The sequence below is a fragment of the Aquila chrysaetos genome, chromosome 1, assembly GCF_900496995.4.
Source record: "Aquila chrysaetos chrysaetos chromosome 1, bAquChr1.4, whole genome shotgun sequence".
NCBI lineage: Eukaryota > Metazoa > Chordata > Aves > Accipitriformes > Accipitridae > Aquila > Aquila chrysaetos.
In genome coordinates, this window is record NC_044004.1 from 64,307,219 (window position 1) to 64,320,878 (window position 13,660).

The 13,660-nt window shown below is 46.7% G+C and overlaps 1 protein-coding gene across 1 annotated transcript in view; it reads left to right on the forward strand.

Moving 5' to 3' along the window:
- Nucleotides 1–13,413, forward strand: part of PRKG2 (protein kinase cGMP-dependent 2) — a 61,297-nt gene extending 47,884 nt beyond the window's left edge. The window contains exon 18 of the mRNA XM_030010739.1: nucleotides 11,695–13,413. Within this exon, the coding sequence (XP_029866599.1) occupies nucleotides 11,695–11,914 (220 nt within the window). The 3' untranslated portion in view covers nucleotides 11,915–13,413. The remainder of the gene's footprint in view (nucleotides 1–11,694) is intronic.
- Nucleotides 13,414–13,660: the final 247 nt, after the last annotated feature.

Below are 13,660 nucleotides of genomic sequence, written 5' to 3' on the forward strand. Positions count from 1 at the left end.
GGTCACGGGCAAAAGACAGGCTCAACTTGGGGAAGAAACAAAATCCATTTAATTTACTACAAGTCAAATCAAACCAAGGATATCAGGAAGTAAAACCAAACCTTAGAACACCTTCCCCCCACCCGTCCCTCCTTCCCGGCTCAACCCCACTCCCGGTTCTCTCCACCTCCTCCCCCCGGCGGAGCAGGGGAACAGGGGATGGGGGTTGGGGTCAGCTCCCCACACCTTGTCTCTGCCGCTCCTTCCTCCTCAGGGGGAGGACTCCTCACTCCTCCCCTGCTCCACCGTGGGGTCCCTCCCACGGGAGACAGTTCTCCATGAACTTCTCCAACATGGGTCCTTCCCACGGGCTGCAGTTCCTCACAAACTTCCCTGGCGTGGGTCCTTTCCATGGGCCGATCTTCAGTCACGAGCTGCTCCAGCACAGGCTTTCCCATGGAGTCACGGCCATCTTTGGGGGCCTCCGCTCCACCATTTACCTCCATGGGCTGGGGAGGGACAGCCTGCCATCTCACCACGGGCTGCAGGGACATCCACCTTCTCTGGCGCACCTCCTCCTCCTCCTTCTGCACTGACCTCGGTGTCTGCAGAGGGGTTCCTCTCACATTCCAATCCCCCTGCTCACTGCAGGTTCCCCTTCTTAAATGTGTTCTCCCAGATGCGCTACCACCGTCACTGTTTGGGTTGGCCTGGGCCAGAGGCAGGTCCGACTTGGAGCCGGGGAAGCTTCTAGCAGCTTCTCACTGGAGCCACCCCTGTAGCTCCCTCCCCCGCTACCAAAAAAACCCCACCACACAAACGCAATATGGAGCTGCGCAGGAAAGAGGGGTCATAAATTGGAACAGGAAAGGTGCTGACCTGACAAAAGGAAAAAAGTGTTTCCCTGGTGAAGCAGGATCCCAGACAGGTTCCGCAGTCTCCTTCCTTGCAGGTTTTCAAGACAGGACCAGACAGAGCATCGAGCAACCCAGTCTGAATTCAGTGTTGACCCTGCTTTGAGGAGGAGGTTGGACTAGAGTTCCCTTCCAGCCTGAGTGATTCTGTGATTGTAGCAATTAGCTTTATCAGTCAGCTGTCTGTGTAATCAGAATATAGCACAATGCATGTTCCCCTGAGTTTATATATGCCTGGGCTTTGCCACTTGTCCTTTAAATTGTTAGAACAGGGGAATTAGTTTGAAACGTTGATTGGATAATAAATGCATTGGGATGTTGTGCATTCATGGTTTATACAGAAAAATTCTGTTGCTCTCTCTTATGAACCACAACTGCTGTAGAAACAGAGATGTTCCTGGGTGTCATGCTGGGCTTATGAGATCAATGCATCTGCAGCCCCTGCTAGGATTTGTTTCAGCTCCCACTGAGACAAAGTCCAATCTAAAATTTCAATACTGAAGCTACCACAGCACATTGCATTTCACATGCTGGATGGAAAACCTCCCTGGCAACTTGTAATTTATGCTCAGGGTTTAGTTACCCATGACTGCTGGCTAGACTTCCGTGGTGCTGGTCATGACTTATCCCAATTGGGTGAGGGAGGGACTGCCATAGGGGACAGTTCCATAGTTTGTTCCATGGTTACAATTATTTTTTACTGCTGGGTGGCTATCACTTTGACAGCAAATCAATGTAAATATTCTGTGTAACATTGAGTCCAAATAAAGGCAGTAGAATATTTTTCCATTGGATTTAATGAAGGTTAGATTGAGCCCTTGGAGGAAGACACTACATGTTTAGCTGGTTTTGTTTCCCTGCCTGGTTGTAAACTATTGTGGAACTTGCAGCCAGCAAAGCCTGTGCAAAATGGTAGTAAGCGTATACAGTCAGAGAGAGTGGAGCAGAGGCTGTAAGCTGGGACTGTAGATGCTTTAGACACTTGCAACTAACTCTGTTTAGCAATACCAAAGACCAGATTTTCTTTTCAGGATTTAGACAAGCACGAGACATGAGGTATGCGTGTTTCTCTCTGTGTCTTTCTCTCATAAATACTATTATTACAGTCAAAATAATATTGTGCCAAGTTTTATAAAAGCTTTTGAATGTATTTTTCCACTGTATTTATAGGTAGTTTTCTTCTATATATATAAAAATAAGTGTATATATATATATGTTTTTTAAGTGAAAAAATAGCCATATGATAAGTTTAGTGCAGTTAGCATTAAGTCTGTGCAGCTGTAGGATATGTTTTCTTTATAAAGCTTGTTCAACTTGCAGTGTGTGCAAATAAAGTAAGCTTACAGTGCAATGGGCAGGACATTCATTTTTTACAACCGCATTCCATACAGCAGTCTGCATTCTTAGCCCTGAATTATAATTCTTGTCCACATGATTCAGAAGAGACTGAGGCAGAAAAGACTACCCTGGAGAGAGAGTCACTGATGTAATTTCTTGCAGCGTGTCCCCCACTCAGACTATGTTTTCACTAGTGGATGTTGAGAAGATGAATGCATAAGAAGATACAATAAATGAGGTCACAGAGCATTTTGTATTTATGTAGAGTTCCCATGTACATTTGATTCATTTTATTTATGGCATGTATGCAGTTGACTGAGCTGAAGTTTTCCAGAAACAGAAGCAGAAGCTGATACAGTACAGGCTAAACAATACTTGAACTAACCCAAACCATCTTTAACAGGCAGATGTACTTCAGACTTCAACTCAGCACCAGTGGAGTTATGCTGTTGTAAAACAAGAGGATAAATAAGCAATTCAGGCTCAAGTAGTTTCACAGTGCAGGATATGATGGAAGAATTGAACGGACAGTTATGATGATAATCAGATTATGCTTCTTGGTGCCTTTTCTAATTTAAGGTCAGTGAAAAACAGATTTTGACATTCAGGTTTTGGGCATGCTGTGGATATGTTAGTAATTGTCTGAGTTCTGTCCTTGGTGTTCTTATCTGTGTTTTGCCTTTCTGTCTTAACAGCTTTGCTTTTATTGTGTGGCTCCCTGAGAAACCCAGCTATAGCTATGCTTTTTTTCCCTGTATTTCTGCCACAAGATAACATGCCTTGGGAGGCAGGAGGGATGACAGTTCTTCCTGACAGAGAACACAGATAAGAAGCGGTTAGCCTGGGCTGGATAGATGGAAGCACCTTTCCCTAACTACCACATCAGAGCAGAAATGCAGGTGAGCACTTCAGAGACATGTAGCCAGGAGTAGCAGCACAGTGAAAGAGAAGATTCCCAGTTGTATGATAATTCCATCCAGTTTTTAGTGCAAGTGGAGGATTTTCACCATGTCCTCACAGCTGCCAGTTCCGGCTTTGAGAAGGGTGAGGTTGGCCACCCCAATGCCTGAATGCATCATCTGTTAATAGAAAGGGGAAGAAGTAACCTCAGTACCCCAGATGTTTGAATTCATACATAAAGGGGTGTGAGGTGGATGTTAGAGAGTATAAGTCTGTAAGATTTTTGCGTCGAATGAGAGGAAACAGCTGTCCTGACATTTAGAGAATCTCTGTGATTTCAGGCAGGATTTAACAGGTCTCACTTGGAATTAAAAGCATCTGAGATCCCTTTCTCCTCCCACTACTCAACAAGCTATCTCTGAACAGACACAGCTTTCCCCTGCTGTGGTCCCCAAGGACCTTACAGTGTAGTGGCAAGATGAGTTTCATCTTTATTTGACAAAGTGGGAGCTGAAGTCCCAAGAGCTTTAAGCCCCTTGTGATTTTTGAAGTCCCTCTAGAGAGCTGTGTGTAGCTTTGGGTTTAGACACCTTTGACAGTTTGACAATTTGGCTTCCTCAAGATTATGTAGAAAGTATAGGAAAGAAGAGACAATTAAAGCCAGCCTTCTCAACTGTAGCATAGCATGCTGCCCTAAATTCATCCTCCCTTCCCATTTTTTGTAAGGAAGTACAAGACTGGTGCTCTGTAACTCTTGACTTCCTTGTGCTTGAATGTTGTAGCACAGCTATTTTGCTTCCTGGCATGGGTTTGAGCATTTCTGATTGACTTCTTTACTTCTTGATCTAGGGCTGAACAAGCAGGAGTAAATCAAGACATACAGACAGGCATGCACAGCTGAATATGCCTGTTACAGAACTTTGTTTCTCAGTTTCATTTCTCACCACTGAAGTGGCTGCATGTCCGTGCTCAGATAAATGGTTCCTATGGATGTGGTGCTCTTCAGGTGTGTTGAGGTGAAAGGCCAAGGAAAATGAATTTGCACCATATTATGATTAACATAATTTGCGTGTGGTGCAGTTTTAGGGAGAGAGGGGAGGCAGTGCTAAAGAGGCAGAATGCAGCATCAGTAAAACCAGATAATTCCTCCCAAATGTGGAAAGTAAGGAGGAAGTTGTGCAGAGAGCAGACATGAAGATGTGAAATTAAAAGCATCCGTAAGCATGCACAGCCATGACCTGTCTTCCTCGAACCGTTATGTCCCTGTGGCTTGGGAACCTCAGTCACCACCAGACGAGAGGGCAGAGTGTTACTCTGAGACCCAACACAAATTTACTTGGAAGGTTGGGCCAGCAGGGAACAAGCGAGCAGTCAGAAGCATCTTTTCCCATTGGGAGTCAGTGTCTCCGCTCTTGTCACCCTCTTGTAATCAGAAGCAAGAAAGGAGGGCCTGGTTCTTCTATACATTGTATGCAAGATGATGCTAGACGGGGAGTTAGAGGTTCAAAGCAAATTGGCTTGCACACCGGCTGCAGAAAAGGTGGGTAATTTTTTTCCCGCAAATCCATGATCGGTTGTTTGCCACACAAACATTGCCCAGTGGTCTGTTTTGGGGATAGCAGCAAGACAGCAGCAAGATTTACATCAGTGTTCAGGTGCATCCTTTGGCAGAACTCCCAAATGTGAGCTCGTTGTGACTCGTGATATGCTGTGGCTCATTGCTGGTTGGTGGGAGTTGGGACAAAGCTACTGAAATAAGGTGAACTCCTGATCCACAGAAGTCAGGGGTGTACTGTGGCTGATCTACACTAGCCAACATTTCATCGATCTGTGGCAGCTGAGAAGTGGCAAATGTAATTTTAAAGCTCATCTGATATGCTTGCAGAGCCAAAAGCCATTATCTGTACTGAGCAGCAGGCCAGCAACGTCGAAAGACAGAATGAATATCCTAGTTAAATTGTGGGACCAATAGCAGGAGGCATGGCTGCTAGTCTAGCTAGTCACTAGGGAAGCAAACTCCATCCCCAGGTAGATTGTTTTCCATGCTGTCATGCTAAGCAAAAAGCATTCCAGAAAAAGAAAGCTGAAACGCACCCTAATGGGACTCAAAAAGGCACCCAGCAACGTTGTACAGTCACACTGCTGTAGTGCCTGGCTGCCAAGAGCTTACATTAGAGATCTTTCTGATCAGCTTCCCTGACTGAGAGGAAGAGCAACAGAAACATGCCAGATGGTATCTTGAACTGTGTCCTCTGTAGCACATCACCCTGCTGGGGACAAAGCGAGAGGGACTCATATCCTAGTTCCTTCAGCTTGTGCATGACCCGTCACTCGGGGGGCATTGTACTTGGGCACCAGAAGCAGGTATTTTCCTGGGGGACTGACTGCCCTTCTCCAAGGCAGCAGTCTCATTTGCAGTGTGATGACCACCCAGCCCTCCCGTGGGGAGTTAGAAAGCTGCAAGGTACTTTCTCCTCTGCACTGTATTCAGGAAGATGTAGTCTGGTGCTATTCTAAGAAAGGAATGTGCTGTAATCCTAACAGAAGGCAACATGGGGAGAAATCCAGCCCTCAGGCTACTGAGCAGCTCTCACCTTTCTACTGAGGCTAAGAGGTGTGCACCTCAAGAGCATCAGAAATACTGTAAAGGAAATTATTCTGGTGTTAGCGTGTTACTCATCACCAGTCAGCTCACCTTGAACAAAGAAATGGGATGTATTGGCACAAAGGTGAGGTTGCCTTGTCAAGCTCTATGAAATATATTTTGCAACAAGCTCTCTACAAATTGAAGATTAGATTTAGTTAGGTTTATTGTTTGAGCTTGTGTGTTTTTTAACAGTAGCCATTGTCAATTTTATAAACTATGGATTTATTTATGCAGCTGTTACAACTATTGGAAACTACTGCATCTGGTTTTGCTTGCAGGGCCTGATGTCTACTGAAAATCCAAGCCTGCTTCCAGCTTAGCAGGTGGCATCCCCCAGGTGTCCTAATGACACCAGGCCCAGGAGTGGACCAATAGATTAAAAGGTCAATGCTACAGTACAGTCATCCTGTGCACATCACTACTTCTGACTGTCCTTAAAGACAAGACAGGAGCCCACACAGCTCCACACCAGAGAGAAGGGCTCTTTTTCATTACCAAGACACCAGTGAAAAGCTCTTTTTTGTCTGCAACTGTCTGTCTTTTTCAGCCAGGAGAAAAGCACAGCTTTTGTCTTCCAGTTTTTAAGTCCATCTGATTTGCACACAGAGTGTCTGACTTTTTTCCTGCCCATTTGCCTTAGAGAAGGCTTGCAGATTTGGGCCCAGCCTGCCCAAATAATAGCTTAATAGTTTTCAAGTTCCTTCTGCCTAAAAACTACCAGGATGCTGCTGTTTGCATTTTATTTATAGAGGTACAGCAAAGAAAAAAAAAACAAAACCAAAAAACCCCACATTCTCACCATCTCCTGCCTGAATGTTTTTAAAGCTCTTGTTACAAAAGACCCTTAATGTTACTAGAGCTCAAAAAGGCTAGAATTTGGCCTGTACTTGATTTCACAGGCTGATGGCAGCCAGTGACTAGCTGGTTTCCCTGTGCAGTACTTGGTTTCCCCTGTTTGCACAGGCATTTCATACCGCAACAAAGGAAAGAAAGGCATTTTGAAAAGGAAGAGAACATAGTTCTTAAACCTCAAGAATTGGCCCAGTGGCAGGTGTAATACCTAAAATGACTTGAAATTCAGTCAATAAAAGAGAGTTTACAGTAATTTCTGACTGTATAGCTTTACCAGAACATCATAAGAAGGACCTTGCAATTGAAGTCGAGTTTTTTAAATGACTTACTTGCAAGACATGTTCCTTTAGTGATGGTATGATTAAAAGTGCTTTCAAAAGCAAACTGAAAGTCTTGCATTCGAGGCTTTTATCTTTCCAATCTCTTTTATTTATTCTGGCTTATATTATTCCTCCAGATCCAGAGCCTCAAAAGTTGCAGATTAGCACACCTCTATGGGAAGCACTGAAGGTAAGTAGATTTATATCAGCTGGAGGTCTGGTGATTCAGCAGTTTCGCTAACTGGCAGTAGGAAAGAACAGTCATGTGCAGAAACTGATGCACGGACTCAGCCATAGTTTAAGAGTACACTTGCCAGAATTGTTAGTGTTCAGCTGTAACTCACATATCATCTGACCTTCTTCCTAGCTTTCTTTTTAGAGTCACAAGGGATGGAAAACCACTCACTGGTTTGGTACCCACAGGCAAAGAACCGGAAAAGGCTCTGTCTTAGAATATTTATTGAGACAGAGATCACTGTGAGGCCTGGCCTAAGCAAGACACAGGCTGCTAGTGTCATCACAGAAATATCCCACGACAGTGACACAGCTGTCACAGAAATCACAGGATGAACATTCTTTGACTCAAATGCATCAAAATAAATTAGAGTGGATAAGTCAATGAGGGAGAACAGTGCTGGAATGTAACTAGATACACCGTGAATGATGTACATCTTTACTTCACTTGTAACAGATTTGGGACCTGGGGTTTCTTTCAGCTTTGTCATGGGCATCAAAGGTTACTTTTTTGAGTGACTCAGACTGAACAATTATGTTTTGAGATAATTTAGCAAGATTAATGGAAAACAAATTTGCCTGAATAGAAGATCACATGAACATTCATCAAAATCAAAAGCCAAACCCCCCAGCCCAAACAACAAACCACTAATAATCCAGCCTAGTCCTGAAATCTGGTGCTTCTGGCTGAAGCTCTCATCCTATCCCCCCAGAGGACTGAGCCATGGAAGGAGAAACTTGCATTTAACAGTTGTTAAGATGCTTCCTTTGATTAATCATGTCTTAGTTTTTTCTTGTTGGCTGTCCATTGCAAGACCACAGCTGTCATATGCAACACCACCTCTTTTCTTGGACTAGAAACAGGGATGGGTTTCAACAAATCCTACCAGTCCTTGGTCTCATTACACAACGCAGAATCTCACAGGCTCCCAAAAATTTGTCTGGTGGGTTATCTGGGAGATCTGGGAAAGGCCTTTCCCATGTGCTGCAGAAGAGCCAGAAGCCCTCCAGGGGAAAAGCAAGGTTTCATTGCCGCATTTTGAGAGTTGTGTTTCAGAAAAAAAAAGATATTCTCTCCTGAAAATATGCAGTTAAATTGCAAAATATATGGCTAAACTACAAATGAAATCACTAAAGATTTTGTTCAAAGCCTCTTGCTGTAGATGGAGGAGAAATGGGCAGATTCTTAGGGAAGTTCTGCCCATCGCAGACAAAACACTGTCTCCTGAAGGGGCTGGCAGCGGGGATGGTATAATGTGCTAAAGGAGTAATGGCAACATAATCAATTAATTGAACTGATGCAGCCACATTAAGGACAAGGGCAAGCCTATGGGAGACTGAAATTTGCAGCCAAGAAGCGCAACAGTCAGAGCAGAGGATCTAGAAAAAAAGCACCTCGAAAGGGAAATACTGTGGATGTGCCATTTCCAACGCAAGGCTGGCCAGTCAGTCAGGGGCAAGGAAAAAGTCAGAAACCAGAGAAAGCCTTTTCACCCCCCCACCACTCTGAGGAACATTTGATGTAAGAGTTTTATGGAAATGCACGTTTCTGCCGTCAAGAGGAGAGAAAGACAACAGCTAGCTGATTAAATATTTTGCATGAATACTTATAAAAGTGCTAAAAACTGATAACCACTTCCGATTTATTGCTTTGGCATTTGAACTTTGAAAATATTGGAGGAGGAGCAGGAAGAAAGGGATTAGTGAATAGTGTGTTTATAGGACTGCTGCCACCCAATGTCAAGTGAGAGTATAAATATAATCAGAAAGACCACAGAGATGGGATTTCAACCAAAGGCTTAGAACAAGAAGTATCTTTAATCAGATATGCTTAAAGGAGCAAATATCACTCTTCTGGGACTGTACCTTCTCGTCTTTCAAGGAGGGCACTGCTTATTTCAGACCAGAGCAACATGTATTTGTCATCAGAGCTCATGATTCAAAGAGCAATTAACAGCAGCAGGTCTCAGCCATGACCTGCTGACTTGTGTCCCCACATAGGTGCCTGAAGTCCTGGGCTGGGGCTGCCCCCAGTTCCAGACACCCCCCCACCTCCCCTACTCCCTGGCTGGGGCAGTAGGATGTGGGGTGAGGCCCTGAGGTGATCCCTGCGCCCCTTTGGACCTGATGCAGGTGCTATAGGGCTCCACTTGTGTGATGTGGCTCTCACCTGGCACCTTCCTGTTCCCTGGCCTGGCGGGGGCCTGTGCCCAGCAGGACAGGAGGTCCTCCCCTCAGGGCCAGGGAAGCTCAGAAGCCTGCAGAGCAACTTGACTTTTTCTGTGGCAGTATCACTGGCACTGTTACAATGCATGTTACCAGACAAAGGAGGGATGTGTTTGGGGTACAGACCACTACCCAGCATTTACTGTGCTGGGCTGGTCTGTAGTGAACAGCTGGGTTTGATACAAGCTGTGTCAATACTAGGTGACATTTTTTCAAAAAAATACATAAATGCTGGACCACAACTGGCCTGGCTGTCTACCTTAGTGATGTTAAACGTCTCCTCTATGATGTGAAAAAGCTGTGTTTTAAATGGTGTCAGAATTTATTTCCCCTTAAACTGTTTGGGTTATACCCGTGCCCATCCCACTGAAGGGAGACAGGTCAGGATTATTTCTCTCCCACACCAGGCAAGAGGCTATGAGATTGGAAACATCCTTAGGGACACACCACTGACTGGCAACGCAAACGTTCTTACTGAATTGTTGTGAAATTTGCCTATAATCCTCATGGGGGAAGCAGATGCACTCATTATGTTCATAATCACACAGGCTAACTGGAGGCTTACTGTCCCTCATCAAGAGAAGTAAGTTTTCAGCCGTAATAGGATTCACTGGTTAATTTGCTTAACCCATTATTTTCTCTTGTTTTTACCTTAACCCTTCAGCCATGGTAATTCACCTGTAAAACTTGTTTTTTAACAAGAACAAGGAGTTCTGTCTTTCCTTTGCATGAAGGTAATGAAAACAGCTGGATCAAACATAAGCAACATATAGTTAAAAATACCCTTTGTACTGCAAGGGATCACTGAAACTTCTGTGCTACTAAGGGAACACAATACCCATGCTATAACATCTCTCTTGGTAGGTGCTTAGATACTTTGGCTGACGTTAAGGGCTGTATTAACTGCTTTCTGGATGCTGAGCTGCGGTCTAGTGTTGACTCTTGGTTTGCCACGGTGCAGGCTGGGCGCTGGGGCCAGTTGTGTCCTCCCAGCTGTGACACTGTGGCTGCTTCCTCACACGAGGGGTTTTTTCAGCGCAGGCAACGGTGCAAGGGAGCAGCAAAAAGGCTTGGCCTGGGCCTGGGCGAGGAGCATGGCCCTGGCATGGGCAGAACTGGGGGACACTGACACGGTAGGAAATGTCGGGTGCCTCTGAAGCAGGCAGGCATGCCGTGCTGTTGGCGTCTGGCTGGGTCAGGCGTGTGGGAACACCCCAAACGCACGTGAGCTGAGGAAGCTGTGCCTGCCTGTGGTTGAGGAGGAAAACAGGCCTTGCTTGTGGCTTCTGGTGCTGGTCCTGGTCCGGTTGTGGGGTCGTTTGGGGCTGGCACCACTCCTGGGAAGGGGCCCCGGCTGCAGCGGGGTCATGGCTGTGGCCGTGGCTGCGCCTTGCATCTGTTTTGCCTGGCTGTTGCTTGGGAGGAAAATGTTCTTGCTTGTGGCTTCTGGTTGTGTTGCGTGTCCTGCTGTGGGGTGTTTGGGGCTGCGCTGGCAGCACTCCTGGGCAGGGGTCCCAGCTGCAGCAGGGCCAGGCCAGGGGTCGGGGCTGTGCCCCACGGTTCTGGGACTGGTCACTGGGGGGGAAGCTGATGGAAGCTCTGGTGCCATAGCTGCCCCAGGGCGGCTTCTCCTTGTGCCATGAGGGACTACCCAGCAAGCCCTGGCATTGGTGTGGCTCTCTACCATGGCTGGACTGGGGACAGCCCTGTCCTGCTCCCCCGTGGGGCTCCTGGTTGTTCTGGGGCCCTCCTGAAACCTATTTGGCTTGGTTTAGCTTTAGTTGAGGTTTAGCACTTGGCTTGGCGATGACGTTTAGCAGGATGCAAAGCGGAGTCTGTGGCTCCCCCAGTCTCGCTCCTGGGCAGGGTGAGGGTGAGGCTGGTGGCCGTGGGGGGACAAAATCTGTGCCAGGCCAGGCCCTACATGGGAACAGCCCCTCCTCAGCCCCAATATTGCACCATGTCATTTTGTGCTGAAATGCTTCTCACTGAGCAGAGGAGTTTCAGCAAGGTGTTCATTCTTGCCTGCTTTTCTGGGAAGAAATGTGGGGGGGGGGGGTTCTGGCTGAGCCCCAAGCTCTTCTGTTGTCATTTCTCCCTCCCCTTCCCACTTACTGTGTGTGGTACTGGGCAGCCTCTGCTGAAAGCATGGGGCAGGCAGGAGGGAAGAGTTGCCCTTGCCTGGGACAGGGACAGGCACCTCCAGTGGGTTGTGTGGGGCCATGTGGGGCCACGCTGTGCACCCCAGGAACTCTGACTGATGGGTTTCTCTCCCCTTTCACAGGTACAGAGGGGACAATGATGCCTCATGCCACTGCCTCGCCTGCACCCCGCAGCCTGCACCCCATTGTAGCATCGCTGCCCTGGGAGAGCTGGGGGGAAGAGGCCAGGATCCCTGCTTACAGACAGAGAACTCGTCTCCCTGCTGCTCCTGTCTGGGAAGAGGTCCTTGTTGGGGACAGCCCTGCCTGTGCCTGCCTCAGAGTCTGGATCTGGTTGATTGACACCTTGGCTCCAGGTAATTTCAGCTCCAGCCAGGAGACATTGCTGCTCCTTCCTGTTACACCTGCAGGTTATCTCAGCTCTGGCTAATAGAGGCTACGGATAGCAGATACTCCTCTGTTCAACTGTGCTAGGAGTGCAGCTTGTTACAGCTCCAGCTAATGGATACTCCAGCTGTATGGCAGCTCCAGCAACTGGATGCTCCAGATAAGAGGTGCTCCTGCTTCTTACAGCTGTTGCTGATGGACAGTCTAGCATGTTACTACTCATGAAGCCCCAGCTAATTTCAGTTCCTGCTTCTTACAGCTCTAGCTCTATATTGCTTGCAGCTCCAGCTCCTGAACGGTTGCAATGAGAGATGCTGTTGCTGCTCATTTCAGGTTCAGATGATTTCAGTTCCAGCTACTGGACACTCTGGCTTCTTATCGCTCTGGCTTGTTTCAGTTTAAGGCAATTTCAGGTCTAGCTTATTGAAGGTCTAGCTTTTGCATGGCATTCCATCTTCTTAGAGCTCCTGCTGATGGATGCTCAGGCTTGTTTCAGTTTCAGCTCCAGCTCATTCCAGCTCTGGCTACTGGACCCTCCAGCTAAGAGATGTTCCTGCTTCATACAGCTCTGACTGATGGACGCTCTAGCTTGTTTCAGTTTTAGGTAATTTCAGCTCCAGCTTGTTGAAGCTCCAGCTCTGTATAGCATCTTTGGCCACGAGATGCTCCAGCTTATTCCAGCTCAAGTTTGAGGCTCCAAGTTATTTCAGCTCCTGCTTCTTACAGGTCTGTCTTCGTGAAGCTCCAGCTCTACATTGCAGCTCAGCTACTGCACAGTTGGGATAAGAGATGCTTCTGCTTTTTACTGCTGCTGTTTGTCACAGCTCCAGCCAATGGACACTCAGGCTTTTTTCAGTTTCAGGTAATTTCAGCTCCAGCTTGTTCCAGCTCCAAATGATGGACACTCCAGCTCAAATAATGTGAAGCTCCAAGATATTTCAGTTCCTACTTCTTACAGATCTAGCTGATGGTCGCTCAGCTTGTTTCAGTTTCAGCTCCAGTTCAATCCAGCTCCACTTTGTTGAAGCTCCACCTCCAGCTACTGGATGCTCGGGATGAGAGATGCTCCAGGTTCTTACAGTTCCTGCTGATGGATGCTCCAGCATGTCACTGCTCAAGTTATTTGAAGGCCTAGGTTATTTCAGCCTCTGCTTCTTAAAACTCCAGCTCTACATGGCAACTCTGGCTACTGGACATGCCAGAAAAGAGATGCTTCTGCTTCTTACAGCTCCGGTTGATGGGTGCTTCAACGTGAGCTCATATACACTCTTACTGCTGGATATTTTGGCTTGTTAACTGATGCTCCTTCTTATTACAAGCTCATTGCAGCAATCTAGGCTTTTGGCAAGGTTGTAAATCAATCACCGTCATAATTTGAATATGAATATTAACTGTCATAATTGTACGTCATCAAAACATTGACTAATTATTAAATAACTATTCTGGTCATTGAACAAACCTCAAATAAAGAGTTGGAGAAAAGCACCTTTCCCCCCAGAGACTAGCTCAGACATTGAGTTCAGCCTGGTGCATACTGGCCTCCCTAACTTCAGGGACCAATATGACCAGACCCACACATACCCTGCCCACCCCCCTCTGTCTCCTACCCACTCACCTGCCCAAAGTTTCCCCCAGGTTTCTGTTTTGGGGGCTGAAAACAGCCCCATTAGCCTCCATTTCCATGTCCCAAAAATGCATCAC